The sequence below is a fragment of the Erithacus rubecula genome (assembly GCF_903797595.1).
Source record: "Erithacus rubecula genome assembly, chromosome: 19".
NCBI classification, from domain to species: Eukaryota; Metazoa; Chordata; class Aves; order Passeriformes; family Muscicapidae; genus Erithacus; species Erithacus rubecula.
The window spans coordinates 5,177,074-5,195,933 of record NC_136671.1 but is presented as its reverse complement, the minus strand read 5'-3'; the positions used below and the strand labels follow the sequence as shown (position 1 = coordinate 5,195,933).

Genomic DNA, 18,860 nt, shown 5'->3' with positions numbered 1-18,860 from the left:
GGTCAACTCACTCAAGGGAGAGGGAAATGGAGCAATTCTCACTTCCTCTTATTTGCACGTGTTGCCTCAACCCAGCTCACAACTGCTGGCCCAACAGCAGCTGGTTACAAGCCCCAGCTCAGGGTCAGGCCAGGGCTAGAGATGGGTTCAACCACCCTCACCTTCCCCCTTCCCCCAGCAGCTGACCTGGCACAGTCTGGGGCAATGGGGGTCTCTCACCCTTCACTTTGCTGCTGCTGGGCTGTTCATTGCCCGTTTGCTCAGGGGTGCTGGGGGGCTGCTGGGCACAGGGTGTGCTCCAGACACCCCTCTCTGCAGTGGCATGGGGGAAACAAGGCCTGCCTTGCCTTGGGACAAAATCCAGGGATAAGCAGCCTGTGCCCTATTCTCATGGTGGAGGCATCAGAGGACATTTATTTATGCATCACCCTGTATGGTGTAATGCGCAGGCCCTGGGGTGGGTAAGGATACCCTGGATCACAGGGCTTGGTCTGTGAGGCTGTGCTGCAGGAAGCCAGGCTCAGAACAGTCTGTCCCCACAGCATCCCATGGGAGGAGCAAAGCTGGGGAGTTTGATGCTCACACTTTGTACTGGAGGATGTTGTCATACCTCAGGTCCCCACAGGCTCTTGGATCATGACAGTATTTGGCAGCACATGAGAGCTGGGAAAGTGGGTTTTGGCCTAAATCTTGAGGCAGTGCCCTGCTGCTTGTGACACACTCCAGCAGGTCCCCAAGCACGTTCCTGGCCACACAGTGTTCCTGAGGCCCCCAGGGCTCACAGCTCCAAGCTCAGGCTTGTTGCTTTCCCAGCTCCAGGCTCTTGCCAGGCACAAATTTCCCCTCCCATGTTAAACTGCACATTTAGGTTTGGAAAAAGCACCTCCCTGGAGCTGCTGACCTGAGCACAACAGTAGCTTCTGTGAGGACAGAGGTAATGAGTACCCAAGAAATGCCACAGATGCCCCTGTTCCCTGCCTGCAGGTTGGCAGCTGACTTGTGGGGCAGTCAGTGACTGAGGGGGAGCCCTGAGACACCAGAAGTAGCTGTACATCCATCAGGAAACCCCTTCAGAAAAGTTTGCTGCTGTGTATACTGAGTAATTGGTATTAACTGGGAAACAAGGAGTGGGTAAAATTTGGTCAAAATAGTCCTTATTGGAATTGCAATATTTTACTTAAGAACTACAAGTTGTAGCACAATAGTAGAAAGCACCTCATTGTAAATATTAAAAATAAATGGACATTTCCAAGGCAGCTTCCCAGGTTTTGACTTTGAATAGGTTATACTAAAAGGCTGGAATTGCCAGCAGAGGAAAGTGTCAGCTCTCTGCTGACCATGGGTCAGCCATTGTGTCTGGCCCCTGGCTGAGCCTGTGGCCTGGCACTGCCCCAACACCCCCCCACTTGAATGGAAACTCCAGCTGAATTTGGGAGGTGGGTGTTGATGCTAAAACTGCCTTTTGATCCCAAATGGCTCCTGGGCTGCCCATCCAGCCCCAGCAGAGCTGTGGCACCGGGCGCTGTCCCCAGCCAGGGACAGCCACCACCCTGCCCGGCTGACATGCAGCAACACCCAGCGTCAAATTCCTGCAGGCACCTGTCACTCGCAGGTCCACTAACAATGACCTGAGCCACACAATTCGTTTTCTTTATGCGTTTCCTCTCTGTCTGGGCCTGGGAACTGGGAATGCAATGTTTCCAGGAGCTATGAAATACCTGGCTGGCTCTGGCACTGCGGGGTGCTGCCTGTGTCCCATCCCGGGTGCTGCCGGTCCGTGCCACCCTGCAGACTTGAAGACAGGGACTGTCATCACGGTGTGGGCAGGGGGGACCAGAGGATGAAGAAGCAGAAGAGGGTCAGCCTGGGAGCCTGGGGGTGGGGAAGTCCTGAGCTTTGTGCATCTGCTGCGGGACAGGCGAGGTGGTGGCACTGGGAAATCCCTGCACAGGCAGGGAAAAGCCAGCGCAGGGAGGTGGAGGGGACCTCGAAAGGCTGTCCCGGGTACAGAGGGAGCTGTTTCGGGCTGTCCCATTGGGAATGGGAAAGGCTGTCCCGGGTACAGAGGGAGCTGTTTCGGGCTGTCCCGGCGGGAATGGGAAAGGCTGTCAGGGAGGGATGGATGTGAGCAGCGAAGGACGCTCCAGTTGGGGCCAGGTGACTGCTGTTCTGGGGGTTAGAGGGCACTGGCAGAGGCTGTCCCGGGGCATTGTGGTGGCCATCAGTGCCCATCCCGCGGGGGCCAAGGGCCGTGCGGGATCCCGGGAATCGTGACGGGCTCGGGGCGGCCCCGCCACCGCCGCCTGCCGGCGGCCCCGCCCCGCCAGGCCCCGCCCCCCGCCGTCAGGGGGCGGGGCGTGCGCTGATCCGCGCTCTGGGCCCCGCCCCCCGGGTGCGGATTGGGCGGGCGGCGCGCGGCGGGAGGGGGCGTGCCGGCGCGGGCACGGCGGCGGGGAGGCGCGGCCGCCATCTTGTGCGCCGGCGGAGCCCTGCGAGCCGCCCCAGCGCGGCCGCCCGACCCGCGCCGCTCCCGCCGCTCCCGCCGCAGCCAGGGCCGCCCGCTCCGCCCGGGGCGGCGGCGAACGGCGGAGGGAGGGCAAGGGAAAACTCGGTGCGGACCGGGGCCCCCCGCGGGCCCGGCGGCGGCCCCTCCTCCCGCCGCTCCGCGCGTCCCTCCCCGCGGGTTTGTGGCGCTGTGCCGGGGGAGGATGAACGGAGGATAAATGGTGCCCAAGGCGGACAGCGGCACCTTCCTCCTCCTCTTCCTCCTGGTGCTGAGCATCACCGAGCCGCTGCGGCCAGGTAGGGGCGGCGGCGGGGCCGGGAGCCGGGCAGGGTGAGCCCCGGGGCGGCCGGGGACAGCCCGGAGCGGGGGGCGGAGTGACCCGAGCCGGCCCTTGTGCCTTTAAACAGAGCCGGGACGCGGCCGAGCATCGCTCCCTGTGCCGGCTGCCTGCGTCCGAGAGAGCCTGGATTTACCCCGGGAGTCCGGGGGAAACATTCGTGCCAAAGTGTTAAAGCTTGGATAGAAATCTGCATAACCTGACGGGTAACGAGCGCAGGAAATGTGGTGACTAAGTTTTCAGGTGCTTGTTACTTACCTGCTTTTTTGTTGTGGGCCTTGGATGCCTACACGGTCAGACAAAACGCTTGCTTTCGAAAAGCCATTTAATCCTGCCAGAAAGAGAAAAAAACCTCCTGCACCTGGTTCGTCTTTCTGATTCTGCTTGTGTTTCCTTTAGGGAAATAATTCAGCGGTGGAGTTGTGTGCTAGCTGCTAGGCATGGTACTTAAAATCTTACGATGATTAACTTAGGAGAAATGGTTGGTGTTTGCAGGTAGAAAACTACAGTTTTTCCAGGTATATCGCTCAGCTGGGGTTTCCTTTTGGGTGTTGAACTCTCTGGGAGCTTGGCAGAGCTCTCGGGTGTCAGGGGCAGCTCTTGGCGAAGTGAGGCTGCCTGGGGTGGCTTTGCAGGTTTGGGAATCGCCCTCCCGTGGCACCGAGAGACTGTTCTGGGTGATGTGTGCTCCTAGTAAAAAGGAGAGTAAGAACCATGGTGTACTTTGAAACCCCCTTGTTCTTTCTCTTCGAAATAACTTTTATGACCCAGACTAATAAAACATAACAGTATTAATGAACTGCGTCTAAGTGAGTTCCCAGCAGAGCTGAAATACAATTGGGTCAGTGTAGGCAGAGTTATTGAAATAACTAACTTGGGTGTTGAAACGTCTCTGTGTCTGCCTTGTTTTGTTTTAGCTTGTTTTTTTGGCACTGCAGTGTGTATACAGGGCTTATGATATGCACTTAAGTAGCCAAAAAACCCCCATTGTGTTGGTAGCCTGGTATTATTACAGCTAGAGGCTTTTATGGCTGAGAAGGTACTATGTAAAACTGATTTCAAGCAGCTCCTTTTTGCTGGCACTAAGTGCTCCAGGCTGCTGGATTGCTGGGTGAAAAGGTTCAGCTTATTCAGAACGATCTCTGTGCTTTTACAGGTGGGTAGACTTGACCCTGAACTCTGCTGGTATTGAGCATTGTAGCCTCCTAGAAGCTAAAAAAATGGCATTTTTCATTTTGTGTCGCATTTGTCACTCCAGTTTGATATTGTACCTCTGTCAGCAGCTGATGCTTGATGGATGAACGCACGTTTTTCACTTAGATTTGCTTTGTTAAGATGAATGATATTTTTCCACTGGTGCTCTTATGTACCTGCTTTAGAGATTTGTGGTGCTGTAGCCTCGCTGGCAGAAGTGTCCTTGTGAGCAAACCTTAACTCATCTGCTCAGGTTCTACACCACTAGCTTTGAAACTTGTAGTGTTAGAATTCCCTTGTGGCAACTCCATAAGCATTCCATGAATTTTGCTCAAGCCATATGTACTCCCGTGCCTAAGGTGAAGTAGTGCTGCTGGATATAGTGTTGCAGCTGGAATTCCTTGCTGTGTGAGGAGTTTCTGAGTTCCATTGGGAATATGCTCATCCATCCTGTTTACGTGGTGGCTGAGCTGTCCATGGTGATGCCTCTCCCTCCTCAGAGGAGAGCCCATCACTTCTGGGTGGCCTCAGGCTCTTTGCCAGTGTCATCTGGTGGTTTTGGTTTGCTTCATTCAGTATCTTGAATCCGCTGTCTCAAACAAATCACCCATTTGATAGATTATTAGCACATGGTCTGATCCTGAAACATAAGGTGCAAGTACAGAGGACATACAGAACCAAATTTACCACTTTAATTAGTAGTGAAGAAGTCTCCCTAGTCTTCTTTGAGAGACAGCAGAAAGAGCACTTCGACTTAGAATTTATTTCCCAGGTGGTGTTTGCTTGACTTTTTACTTCTTTAAACCTGTGTGTTGTAGCAAGTGTCTTTTTGGGTTAGGAGGGATGCCTGCAGCTTGCTGAGCTGAAATCTGCACTTGGAGCTATCAGATGAGTGCTGCAGGGCGCTGGGAGGTTCTGTGTACTCAGAGATGAATGTGTAGTCCCTTCACAATTCAGTCCCGGCGGATCAGGCATCTCTTTGTATTTCCATGTTAATTTGACACTAGCTTTGTATCCATGTTCTTGCTGTGCTCTTCAGACAAATAAAACCTCCTTTTAAGCCTCCTCAACTGTAGTATCTTTTCATGCAATCTGAAAGGCAGTGATATTTTTTTTTTGGTTTTTTTTTTGCATTTGGGGTGAGGTGAGCTTTAGTAAATTAGGGAGAAATTAATTAAAATGTCTTTTTTTCCCTTGCTTTTTTCTCTCTTGGTTACATGAGTCTATTTTGTGCTACTGCCATCACTAACAGCACAAGGTACTTTCAACATACCATTGGCCCCAGCTGTGCACACTTGGGTTCCTGAAGGCACTGTGGGCACTTGAATTTTTCTGAGACTGACTTGTAGTGGTAATTTGAGCCTTTGAGAATTGCCACTTGGATATTTTTTTTTGTCCCTGTGTTTCCATCTTTCCTGTTCTGTTTTGACCATATCTTTCTTGTTTTGACTAGTTGCCTGCTTTATATTGCATTTTTGAAAGTGCTATTTTTTTGACAAAGTAGGGCATTTCTCCGTAAGTTGTGCTACTCGTTGTTTTTGGAATCTGCTAATGTGAGTTGGAACTGAATGTATCAAACTCTTCCAGCTAGAGTGAAGGACTAACTTAATATTTCCTTTAAAGACTTGCTAATTTTACTCTAGCTGTTACTTTTTGGGGATAGTTACCACATAGGGTTAAATGTAATAACATGTTTTCCAGGGCAACTCAAACCCATCTGTGTCAGGTTATCTGACTAGCTGTCTGAAAGAGCTGATGTCTTAGTGTGAGGAAGTATTTCAGTGGTGTGTTAACTGAGTTCCAATAAGCTGTTCTGCTAGCTTAGATTTTGCCTGAGTTTCTGAACCACTGCATTTCTGTCAGTTGTTGGAAGAGCATCAGAGGTGTAAATTGTTATGAATTCAGTTTTTCACAGTTTGAGAATATTTAAGAAGTTTCTTTTTCTATTAACATCCCAATGCATCCCACTGAGAAGCAGAGGTCTTGGTGTATTTGTGTAGCATTGGGAGCTTAAGCAGTCTGGAATGACTATGCTGACATGTTTCAGAATAGTATTTAGAGGATTAATTAAGATCATCATCGCTAAAGACAATAACATGTTTTCATATTTCTCTAACAAGATACTGCTGCTTGCTAATGGAAAACACTTAAACATGGTCAGGCTTTATATTGGATTTTGTAATAGTGGTTTAGTACAGAGCCTTGTGAATGTAGGTCATCAGGCTTTCTTATTAGAGCATTTGCCAGGCAGCTAAAAGCCAATTGAATTCTTGTTCTTGCAGTGCTTTTTCTCCACTTCAAAGCCAGCTAGAGGAAGTAATTTTATTACCCAAGTTCTGTTTAAAAAAAATATTGCACAACGTACTTAATCTGCAATGCTTAGAAAGACTTGCCAGTGCAAGTGGTCTGGTTAAAACCCCACACTCCAGCTCACAGTTGGAACTTCCCAATTGCTTTGGAGCTTGCTGGCAGCTGCAGTTGTGCTCTTACAGGTGGGGTGTTGGTGTTTTGACACAGTACAACTTACAAGTGTGTTCAAATTGCTAACTCTTTCTTGTCTTTCAGTCAAGAGGTGTTGGTCTTACATGAAAGGCAGAACTCTTCAGAGTAGAGGTCTAAGGAAAGCCATGATCAGCATTGTTTCAAGGTGATCCACCAGTGTACTGTGGCTGGATGGGTCTGGTTTAGTCCTGTTGAAGTGTATTGATTAATTCAAGTGGAGACCCAAAAAAAAGTCATGAAATTTGCTCTGGCCAGTGTTCCTCTGCTCTGGAGAGACTTTGTTGGTAGGCAAATACAAACCCTTGTTTTACTCTTTGTTCACTGTCTCCACCTTAGTGAGAGCTGTGGTGAGTGGTATTTATTCAGGTTCATGTCGTTGCTAGCTGCAGCTCCTGTCTGTGTATTTAGGTGAATTCCCAAGAGGAAGGTTCTAGGAGTGAGGGATGGAAGGGTTTTTATCACACCTCCTGAGTTAATTTTGCTGAAAGTAGGGCTTGGCCTGTATTCCAGTGTGGTGTTTTTCCTCCTCATGCATTTGCTACTTAATCCACTGGTTTTAAGTTTTACTTTTTTTCCTGCTGTTTCCTATTGAGTTCTTCTCCTGATGTTTCTTGCTCTGCTGATTGCTATTTTTACAGCTGCAGAGCGAGGCCGATGGATGTGAAAAAGCTTTTTTGTGGCTTGTCTCAGTCTAGCAGAGAGACAAAGCAGAAGGTATCAGACCTTATTAGCAGGTCTGATACTTTAAGACTGGTAATTCCTGATGTTAATTATAAAGCAAAATTTTCGAGGTTCAAGTGGGTTTGCTGCTAGCTGTGGCTGCAAAGTAAAGGAGAAAAAAGGAGTCAGTAGGTAAGGGTGTTTGCATTGGTTTAGCTCTGAAAAGTAATAAACCAGAGGGACACCTTGGGGGTTTGCAAACACATGACTTTTATGTCCCTACAGTTTGGGGGCAGGGGAAGGTTGGTCCAGAACAGCAGAAGGGATGGAGAACAGAACACTGCCACAGCTTCTCTCTGCAGCAGGAGGAGGCAGCTGTGCTTCTTGCCTGGTATGGGAGGGGGGGAAAGGCACAAGCTGGAATGAAGAGTATTTTAGAATTTGAGATACTGAGTGTGAAGGATGTAAAATCCCCTGGTGAATGTTAGAAAACCAGTCAAGACTTCAATGAATCATTCTGTCCCCTGGCATTACCTTTGTTAGGGCTGGTGTTGATGTTGTAATGCAAGAGTAGTTCCTCTGTGGTCCAGCTTTGAGTAATGCCTGGGTCTCTGGGTTTTTACATGGTGATTTCTTGCAACTTTTATAAGTTCTTGTTTGATGCTGTGAGCTGCATATGAATAACTTCTGTGATTAGCAGGACTTCCCATTGTGCAGTGCAGACCTATGAGAGGAGCTTCTGATACCTGAAAGTTCTGTCTGGAGCAGAACCTAGAAGGAACTGAGTAGAATCACAGCTCCTGCCCTTCAGGGCTCAGTGTGTGTGCTCAGGGTTGTTCTGTACTTTGAAGTGGACATGTGCATGGGGTTCTTGCAGTGATAGCCTGGACAAGGAAGAGCTTAGACAAAAAGGGAACAGAGCACAGCTCATGGTAAGCTCAGTGAGAGGCTCTGCAGATCTATGCCTGTGTGATCTGAAGGGTTAACCTGTGATAGGAAGAGCCTTGCTAACAATTTATTCTGTGTGGGCTGAAAGTCATGGCTAGAAAGGAGTATCAGAGGTCGTCAGTCTTCCTGTCCAAAACAAAATCTGGCAAACTCAGGCAACTCCTGAAGGTGTTTGTCAAGCACATTGTTAATGATTTCCTGTGATAGACTCCAAACAGCAGTTTCTTTTGATAACTCTAGTTGCCAGTCTGTTTGTTCTGCAGTTATAGCTTATTATTGTATAAATGCAGTCTAATTCAGGGGTCCCTCATAAGCTGCAGCTTTAAAGAAGGTTCAGTTTTCCAGGACAGTTCAGGTACCTGTTTTTTTGTAGCACTAAGTGTGGTGGATGCCTGCCATGCCCAATCCTTCCTGGCTTTTCATGCTGGATCCCTGCATGACAGGCTCATGTCTGCAGTGCACTTCAGTGGTGGTTTTGTAGAGGATCCTGAGCCCAGGAGGAATCAAGGATCACTTGGTGAAGTTCTTGATTTGCTGTAGCAGGACTCGAGCAACTTAGTTGCTTAAAAACATGAGTTTGAGATTAACCTTTATTCCATATTCCCTGAACTGTGAAATCCTCTGGCATCTTGTGGTTTCCTGTGAAACTTTAAATTTTTCCTTGTTTTAAAGGTCAGCCTGCTAATTCTGGGTTTCATGAGCAGCATTTTAATGGTATTTGCTATATGAACTCCTAAGAAAGTTATTAGTAGTGTTTGCCTGCCATTCAGATAATTTAGTAATACAGTTTTAGGTTTAATGGCAATTGATAGTTACTTCATTACCTATAGCTAAACTAAATAACATTCAACTTCCTGCTTAATTAAAATTAAAATTGGTTTGCCTAATGTATTTAGCTTCTGTTCTGTTTGTTGATTATTGTGCTTGAGAACTGTCAGCAAGCTCGAGGGGTAGAAATGTAGAAGTAGCTTTTGGTGGCTGCTGTTGGATTATTCCCTGATCTTTTGTCAATTAACTGATTTTTTCCTTTGTCATATTTCCATTTGTGTAGCTCTTTTTTTCCTGTGTTGTCTTCTCTTTCATATACCATCTCTGTTGTGCTTCCTCATACCTATCCCACTATAGGACCAGTTACTTGGGGTGCCCAGTGAAATTATCTGAAAGTCAAAGTTAGTAGAAAAATGGGATTAAGTGTCATTTCTAGTAGAATGATGCTGCATGTTCTGGGCTGGCTGCAAAAATAAGTTAGTTAGTGTTGTCCCTTAGTACTTCTGTGTTTCGTCTGTGTTGATATTTCTTTAGCAATGTAAATTAAAATATTTCTTCTGACTTAAAAGTTACTTGTCATCTTTTATACACTTTAAAAGAAAACAACCCTGCTTCTAACACCTGCTGGGTTTGAGATTGTGCACAAGTGGCATTTTCCCTTGTATATGTTAAACCTCTAAAACTTACTGCAGCTTGTTTTAATCTAGGGATGGTCAAAACTGCATTTCTATTTTCTCTCTTGAATCTGTGGAATTATTTGATACACTTAAATTACTTCACTGATTAACTAATCAGTGACATAAGAGTACTCTATTAATGACATCTGGGAAAACCTTCATGAGATGTTGGGAATATTGCAGGAGGAAGATCAGAGACTTAAGTAGAAGTCATCATGCCACCTCAATTCTGGCAATAAGCAGGTAGGAGGAAATGATTTAAGAATGCTGTAGTGCCCATCTTTGTCTTCCTGAGCAGTAGTGGAATTGAATGTCATTTTTCTATTGGTGTGGCAGCTAAAAAATGGCAAAGATCAAGTTTTGTGGCACAGTACCTGACACATGGGCATAACAGATGTTGAAGAGTGCTGGCAGTACTCGAGCTGTTAGAAGGTGGGGGATGAGAAAACTGCTCTGAGAGTTATGTGGCTTTTTATGGTTGGATCTGTATTTGCTGCCTTCTGGTAGAACTGTTCAACTTAGGAGCTTGAGATGTGGAATTTCTCCTCAGGTATTTGATTTGCTGGGGAAGAGGGAAGCCCAGGATCTCAGGCAGTGTGGACAGACGTAGCTGTGGCTGACATTGGCCACATTCCTGCCGTGCTCAGCTTCAGTGGAGCAGGGGAATGCTATTCAAAGCATGAGCCACTTGCTCCAGTACACGACAGCTCCTGTGCAAAGGACAGAACTGGGTTTCCCTATTTGAGGTCATAACACTTATGTAGATTGAATTTTTGCTCTTTAGTGTTCTAGGTGCTTGCTCATCGAGTCTTGTACAAGATGTGAAGAACAAAAGTAAAACAGGAGCAAAGGCTTTTTTACTGTGACCTCCATTTGAATAGTGCTCAGGCACAGCTTTCTTGTCTCCCTGAATTGTTAGATTTTTGTTTACAACCTTGAACTTTCTTAGGGCCCTTTAGAGAACTTCTTCCATGTTTATTTGGTTTTCAAATTAAAAAATGATGTTAGTTTTTGGAGAATGGAGTAGTTAAAGAATATCTGATTTCATAGGTCGAACTTTGTCACCTATTTGCTTTAAGGACTACTGCAATTCTTCGTATTTTAGTTCAGCAAAGTTTTAAAATACATACTTAGCTTTAAATTGCATATTTTCATTAGATTTGTTAGGATTGCTCATGTGTTGGAATTTTAAGGAATATGCTTAAATACTGCTGAATCGTGTACTAAAAAAAAGATGAGATAGTAACTTTTTTGTTTTCCTGCAAAGAAGGAACATGTGTTGTCTTGCTGAAAGTAAATGGGCTTACTAAGTAATACTGCTGAAATCTGGCAATTCCTACTTGGAGTTTAATGGTGGCTACAAATTAGCCTTGATTGCTCTGACAGTTTTGAATTGCTGTTATCGTGTTTCATCTGGGTACTCTTCTTGTTGAAACGTGATCTAAAGAAAATGCTAATTCAGTTCATGTAAAATTTTGGATTTGAATTTTTCCTTTGAGGAAAATGCATTTCTGTGGAGTATTTGTTGGCTTTTAGTTGTTTCGTTGGGTTTTTTTTGGCAGGCTTGGGGTTTGTGTTGGTTTTGCTTATTTGTTTGGGGTCTTGTTTGTTTGTATGCTTATAGTTAATTTGGTCAAAGGGAATACAGTCTCTTCCTCTGCTGATTTTTAGTGAAACTGTTTTGTATAGGAACAAATACTGATCCAAAATACAGGAAGAGGAGAGGAACCATCTCGTGTGCCTAGATTTTCTTGGGAGTAGTTCTGGGTGGGCAGCTACCAGGGAATAGCTTTAGATATAGAGGTACTTGGAGCTGTGGTACCCAGGTAGTGGAAGGATTTGTGGTGTGTGTGGGATAATCCATCTGCCCTGACCTGCTGTATGGATTGTAGGGAGAAAGCACTGTTGGTGGTGGTGCCTTTTTTGGACACAATTGAGGGCTTGCTGAGTTATCACTGCTGATGCTGTTCTTACTGGACTTTTTCTTTGTTGCTTCAGTTCTTGGGAGAATGAGTATTTTGTGTGTGTGGCTGTATTTAAATTCTGTGTGAGGAATAGTGCTTTTTCCTTAGCATTATTTCCTGTGACCGTGTTTTGTATGCAGTGTGGCTTAATGAAACCTGGCCTGCAGTGGGTTTGTCTATGTCCCTCTGCTGTAGTACCCTTGCCCGACACTGATTTAATAAGGCCATATCTTGCCTGTATCCCTCTGCCTATCCACAGTACATCCTCTGGCATGAAAAAGCTGTGGGGTGCTGCAAATTTCAGTTACCCCAGCTCACCACTTCCTCTGCTGCCAGCTGGGAACCCCCCGGTGGTGACAGTGTGTCACCCAGGTGTGCTGGCAGCCTGGCACCCACCTGCTGAGCACTCAAACCATGTGGGGATTTCCTGCTCTCTGAAGCTCAAGATCATAATTTCCTTCCCTTGTGTAAGCTTTGGAAAGACATGTTCTGTCTTTTCCTGGTCTTGGCTTTTCTCAAGCGTGAAATTCTTCAGTCAATTTGTGAGGTGTGATTGGCACTTTCACTGTTCAGCTTATTTCAGGGAAAGGGTTAAAAATTTGGTGCTGCATTGGTGCTGCACATGTTTAAGTCACTTGTCACTGTTGTACTAAAACACTGAAATCCTGCCTAAGGCTGTACAAAACACTCAAAGTCCTGAACAAGGTTGTTAGTATGGAGAAACAGTAGGCTTTCATTTTGAGCCACATTAGAGGCTTCTCGAGTACCAATGGCTTAGGATTTGTTTGTACTGACTGCTCTTTGTGCCTGTGCTGTATTTTGCTTTTTCCTTCTGTCTCTTATTATCATAATATAACAGTTTCTGAGGGGGGGGAGAAGTGCAAGACTGTTGCTTAGCTTGGTCTTCTCACTATGAAAATAAACTGGTTTTCAGTCTGGAATGCTGCATTGCTTAATTCACAGTATTCTTTCAGCTTAGTTCAAGTAGCAAGTTTTGTTTTCTCTTTGGTTTTACCAGTGCTGGAGAATTGGAAATGCATTTTTTCTGTTTCAGTCTTAGGAATAAGTGCCCACTTTCACCAAGCTCAAAGTCTGTATTTTTTAAGTCTGAAAAAATTATAGCCAGGATTCCTGTTTGAGAAGCTCTGGTGCTGTTGCTTTGGCTGAATGCTGTGTCTCTTGCCTGCCTTTGCTTTTGTTTTTTTAGCTATTTTGAGTTCTCTTTCTCTTTTCCATCATTCCTAGCCTTGAGTTTGCCCTCCAGACAAAGAGCAGAAAATGAGTTGCAGTGAATGACACTTGTGAGCAAGGAAAAACTGGGTCAGTTCCAAGCTTGTGCAGGGTGTAGGTATAATAAATACAGAATCATAGGATCATTTCAGTTGGAAAAGACCTTTGGGACTCTCTAGTCCAACCATTAACCCAGCACTTCCAATAAAACATGTCCCAAAGTGCCACATCTACACCTCTCTTACATACCTCTGGGGATTGTGACTCCATTTCTCTGGGCAGCCTGTTCCATGCTTGACAATCTTCTTGATGAAGAAATTTTTCCTAGTGTCCAATCCAAATCTCCTCTGATGCAATTTAAGGCCAATTCCTCTTGTCCTGTTGCTTGTAACTTGGGAGAAGAGGCTGACCCCCACCTTGCTGCCACCTGCTTCCACATGGTTGTAGAGAGTGGGAAGGTGTTCCTGGTGCCCTGTTGTCTTGAAAGTTTTTTAGTGAGTGAAGAGTATGAACCATGAGCATCCAGTTTATCCAGGACAATGCTGTGGCAAGTGGTGTCAAAGATTTACTAAAATCCACCAGGTAAATGACATCCACAGGCTTTCCCTGGACCACTAAGTGGGTCACCTTGTCCTAGCAGGAGATCAGGTTAGTCAAGCAGGACCTGCCTTTCCCAAACCCACGTTGGCTGGGCCTGATCACCAGCCTGTCCTGTGCGTGCCATTCATGGAATGATCTGCTCCATATCCTTCCCTGGCACTGAGGTCAGACTGACCAGCCTGAAGCTTCCCAGCTCCACCTTGTGACCCTTGTTGCAGCAGCTGCTGTTGTACTTGCTGTGTTCCAGTCAGCTGGGGCCAGCTGGGTTAGCAGGAGTGCTGGTAAATGATAGGAGGTGGCTCAGTGGGCTCAGTGAGCACTTGCAGCAGCTCCCTCAATATCCTGGGGTTCTCCTCTCCAGCCCCACACACCTGTGTGTGTCTGAGTCACCACATCAGGTCTCTTAACATCTCCCCTTGGGTTATGGGGGTTCGTTCTGCTCCCTGTCCCTGTCTTCCAGCTCTTGGGAGTGGGTACCTGGAGAACAAATATGAGGGAGTGAGGGAAGGAGACTGCTGCCATTGCTTACTGTGCTGTAAAATCTTTTGATGGATGTTGAGGTGATCTAGCATAACTTACTATGACAGAACACTGAGTAATACTGAATGTTGATGAGTGTTCTCATTAAGGACTTAAAGTTTTCAGCTGGAATGCTGTCACAATTTTAATTACTTCATGAAAGAGCATGCTGAGGTCTTGCAAAAAATGCCAATGCCTCTAACATGTATTATTTATTTATTTTTGGAACTGATGCATTCCTATCAAATGGGAATATAACTTAAGAATCTCTAATTTACAGGAGCTGGAATTAGATTTAAGAATAGGTGTAGGCTGTGTTTCAGCTATGAGCATATCACATGGCCTTTTTCCCCTCCCCCAGGCTCTGTGCTATTTGGTGCTATTGAGCTTTCTTACTCTTCTGCACATACTCAGGCCATGATGAACCAAAGCTACATGATCTAAGGGGACTTCCTAAGCATGTTTTCAGTATCACAGGTGAATGGCCAAACATTTTATCTTCTGTGGAATTGGACATGAAAATGGAATGCTCTTTTTTTCCTCTAGCTTTTATTTCTTCTGAAGGTTTTTAGTTTTAATTATTTTAATTTGAAGAACAGTAAATAGAACTAGTTTTATTGAGAAATTTTAATAAACTATGAAATGGATAACTGATGCTATCGCATGAGCTTCACAAATAGTTTTCTTCCCTGGAAAAAGTTGGTGTTACAAGCTGCTTTCCTCCTACTGTGACTTTGTTAAAAAGGACTGTATGTATTTATTCTGCTACATTGAATGCAGCTATGGGTAGTATAATGATAAACTCAAAAATACTTAATGGACATCAGATTCACCAAGTGACACAAAGACCTGCTGGGAAATGAATGGTTAGTGAAAATTTCTCTGAGATCTGGATCTGAGAGAAATACCATTTACATATGGCTTTTCTTTGCTGAGAGCAGAGCCCTTGTATGGCCCTGGGGATAGCTCAGAGACAGGTTAGAACCAAGCAAGTCTGTTTGAAGGCTGCCAGAACATCCTCAGGTGCAGTTTGTAGCTCTGTGTCCCTGAGAGCTGTTCAGCTGCTGGCTTTGGCAGGACAGCCCTGCTCCTTACAGGCTGCCAGTTTTTCAGGAATTTTGTGAGATACACCAGACCTGCTCCAGTGAACTTCACCTGTGGTCTAGGGAGACATCTAAATTAGGGAAGCTGCTTTTTAAGTACAGAGGATGACCTTAAGGACAGTTTTTACATGGATCTGCTGAGGACTACATTATGATAACCATCATAATATTGTGTTGGAAGTATTAAGAGTATTTTAAAGTTTATGGTACTGCAATAAATACCAGTCTAGAGGAATATTGATCGTGTTATGCTCCCTCTTGAGCATAAATATTAGATATAAAACTCAGTGTCTGTGTTTGATGGCAATGGGTGTGGTGTTCCTCCTGTTGTTTTGTTTCTGGTGCTTGTTTGCAGGCATTTGGTGAGAATTGGTTTCAGCAGAATCTCCAGGGGTGAAGGACTGAGGGAGTTGGGCTTCTTGCTGGCAGAGACTGAGATCTGATCACACTCAAGCAGCCTAGCATCGCTCAGGTTATACAGAAACAGTGATTTAAGAAAAAATGATTTTCAATTTTAGGGAACTTATTCCTAAATGGGTTAAAATATGAAGGGATAGTGCAACATGTAGGTGCAGGTCTTAAGTAAGTAGCTTGAGTATTATAAAACATAAGAAAGACCTGTTGGACAAGTTAAAATCTGAATAAGGAGAGTTACTGGTGTCTAAGCACTTGTAGTTAGTTTTTGTTAATGCTTAATCAGCTTTTCATGACTATAATTGCCTCTTGAAATCTGAACAGAATATTCCCTTACAGGTAATTCATCTGGTCTGGGACAATGAGTGACTTACACTGAGAAAGGAGGAAGTATTTTTGTCTTTTGTTTTCCTTTGGTCTGTAAATAAAAATGATGCCAGAGGATCTACCATGTCCAACCTTGAGTAATGTGATCAAAATAAGCAAAGTAAATTTGGTGTACACATGAACCTGCCATTGTTCATTAAAAGCTTACATATAAAACCAAACCAGGTACTTGTAACTTAACTCTTCCAATACACCAATTTCAGAGTAATAGCTTATAACTGAAATAACATTAAATGCTGGGTGTACATGAAATCAAATCTCAATTTCCGTACAAGTGAAACTCAACAGACAAGAACAATTAGTGTAGCAAATAAAAAATGGCATTTCTTTGTGTTAAAAACTGAAATAGATTAAAATCTATATGTGCTGTGTGAACACTAACATCTACTGCACCTAGTAGTCTTAGATACAAAAATACTGTCTTAATGTATAAGAGTTTATTAGCTAATAACTTTACTAACTTAATAAAGAAAATTTCAGTAATTGCAGCCAGAAGAACCCAAACTTTCATAATCAGTGATTGTAGTCACTGATTTTAATTTCTGTATAGAAGCATTTTGCTGACTTGAGAATTATATTTTGGAGGCTTTAGTTTCAGCCTCTGGTTCCTCATCTATACTCTGAATTAGTGAATTGCTGTGATAGCAAGGTTTTTGTACTGCTGGAGGTTTATATGTTAGAGCTGGGAGCATTGGTGAGGGGAATGTTATGTTTGCCAGGATACATTTCTGCTTTGTGATCCAGTGCTCCTTTTTCCCACAGGTTTCTGTAGTGTTTATCTTTGGTGTCTTGAAAATATAAGGTTGAAATTTAGATTTTGAGAACTTTGATGTGTTCACCTAATGCTTTACAGTAGATGTTTATTACATGTGCCAGAGATAGGGCCTCCATCACTTTTATTGGATATAACATTACTTCCAGCTGAATTTCTTTCATATCTGTCTTCAACCGAAGGAGGACAGAGAGTCCTGCTAAAACAGTATCAAAGTTTTCTCATTTACCCAGCAGCTTATCTTTGCAGGGAATGTTTACAGCTGCTGGCTTGTGCCCCTTGGCAGGAGCTGTTTCCAGCCCTGCTCCAACCCTGCTCCTCACTCGAGGCTTTTCTGGTGCCTTGGAGGTGAAGGTCCCAAGTGTTTAAATGTTTTCTGTATTTGAAATGATAGATATATTAGTAGATGCTCTGTCTTTGGGGCAGATAACTATTATGATGCCCCAATTCCACATTAGTGGGTGCTGGATTTGTACAGCTGTATTTCTGATGAATTAGCTGGAGCTTGCAATATTTCTGGTTGTAAGGGAAGGGGACAAACCAGAGCTGATCTGACTTAATGTGGACAGACAGTAGCTAATTTGATCTGAAGCTTGCTATTTCAAAGCCAGCTGATCACATTCATTTAGGAAACTTAACCAGCAAGGTGAACTTGTTTAGAATCAACACTTTGTCTCATGTGTCTGTTACAGGTTTGCTTTGGTGTTGGAAGCTCTAAAATGAGATGTACTGTGTTGAAAAAGTAGTTTCACATACTGGATATGGATCCTCCCTACCTTTCTTTAAAATAAAACAATTGCTTTGAATAACCATTTATCCCTTAGGTCTTGCATAAAAAGTTGGAAGATTAATAAAAAATAAGTTGCAGCTTAGATGTGAGCAGGAGGTGTCTCAGTCCAAATGAACCTGAAAAGTATTAAAAAATGATGCAGAAAATACAGTTTTCAGGTAGGGTAATGCTCAGGGCAGCTCATTGACCAGTGTGCATCTGCTGCAGGAAGGATGCACTGCAGCTTCTCAGTGCTTGGGCTCCAGGAGGAAAATGTTCTCAGCTACACAGAGGGAGTTGTTAACAACATGAGATTAACAAAGGGCTTCCTGCAGTATTTTTACAGTGGCCAAAATCTATTTTGTGAAATACATGATGCTGGCTGGAAATTAGAGGGTGCATGTGTGTGAGTATATTATTTTTTTTTTATCTATCATGAAGTCCTTCCTGTAGATAATGCTTCTTGTAAATGGGTTTGGTTTTTTTTTTTTTGAGTACTTAGCAGAAAATAAGGAAATTACCCTGTTGTAAAGAAAATTTTAAAAGCTAGTTGACCTCTGTGTTGAAATAAGTGTTGATTTCTGTGAAACGCCTGGCATTCAACGTGCAGTGGGCAAAATCTTCTGAACAAAAGTTCTGTGTGAGCAACCACCTTGAAAGATGAGGTTTTCCTGTAACAGTATTTCTGTTAGTCAAAAATCTTGTTGGGTTTGCTGCTAGCTAACTTAAAAAAATGTCACAGCTAAAGCAGAGAAGGCCTCTTCTTTGTGTGGCACTGTTTAAATTGGTTTATAATCTTGTCATTCCTGGTTTGATGAAGTAAATTTCCAACTATTTTTAAAGTTTTCTTTTAAAATCCAAATTACAAGCCCACAACCAGCCCTGGTAAGGCTTCTTTCAGATGAGTGACAGGTGGACAGGTTATATTATCTAATAACCTGTTCCAGCAAGTTAGTATTGGGGATTTTTTTTTGCCTTCACTTGACAGTAAGTTTTTATCTTGCATTCTATATTAAGCTTGTAGAATTGATGGTCTGAATCTGATTTCAATTTGTCTGCTTTTTTTATATCAAGTTATGGAATTTCTTCTTTTCTGTATCCAATTTATAGTAGAGAAACGAGTGAAGTGTTACCAGAAAATACACTGTTGTCACTTAATATTTCTGACAGACATTTGTTTAGAAAGAGATGTACTGGCAGGTTGCTTGGGGTCTAGGAAATAAACTCAGTGTCATCATGAAAGCATAGAAGGAGCAGTCAGGACATGGCTTCCTATGGGTTCATCTTGTCTGTAGCCTTTGTCAAACCCTTGAATTTTTCTGTACTTCTTTGTGAGGAGAATGTTGGTAAGATTGCTGAGAGTTAATGTTGTAGAAATGCTTTGAGGTAATCTTCATTTCACTATCAGGACACCTCACTGCTTCAAATGTTTTCGTGTTCTCACACTGCATGAACTTTGTGATGTTTTGTAAGTTTATACTCTGTACAGTGCAAAAACTACAATTGCTGC

At 44.1% G+C, this 18,860-nt stretch overlaps 1 protein-coding gene across 1 annotated transcript in view; it reads left to right on the top strand.

Moving 5' to 3' along the window:
• Positions 1-2,418: 2,418 nt before the first annotated feature.
• The window catches only part of DGCR2 (DiGeorge syndrome critical region gene 2), a 42,112-nt gene continuing 25,670 nt past the window's right edge, over positions 2,419-18,860 (top strand). The window contains exon 1 of the mRNA XM_079322290.1: positions 2,419-2,802. Coding sequence (XP_079178416.1) covers positions 2,724-2,802 — 79 coding nt within the window. The 5' untranslated portion in view covers positions 2,419-2,723. The remainder of the gene's footprint in view (positions 2,803-18,860) is intronic.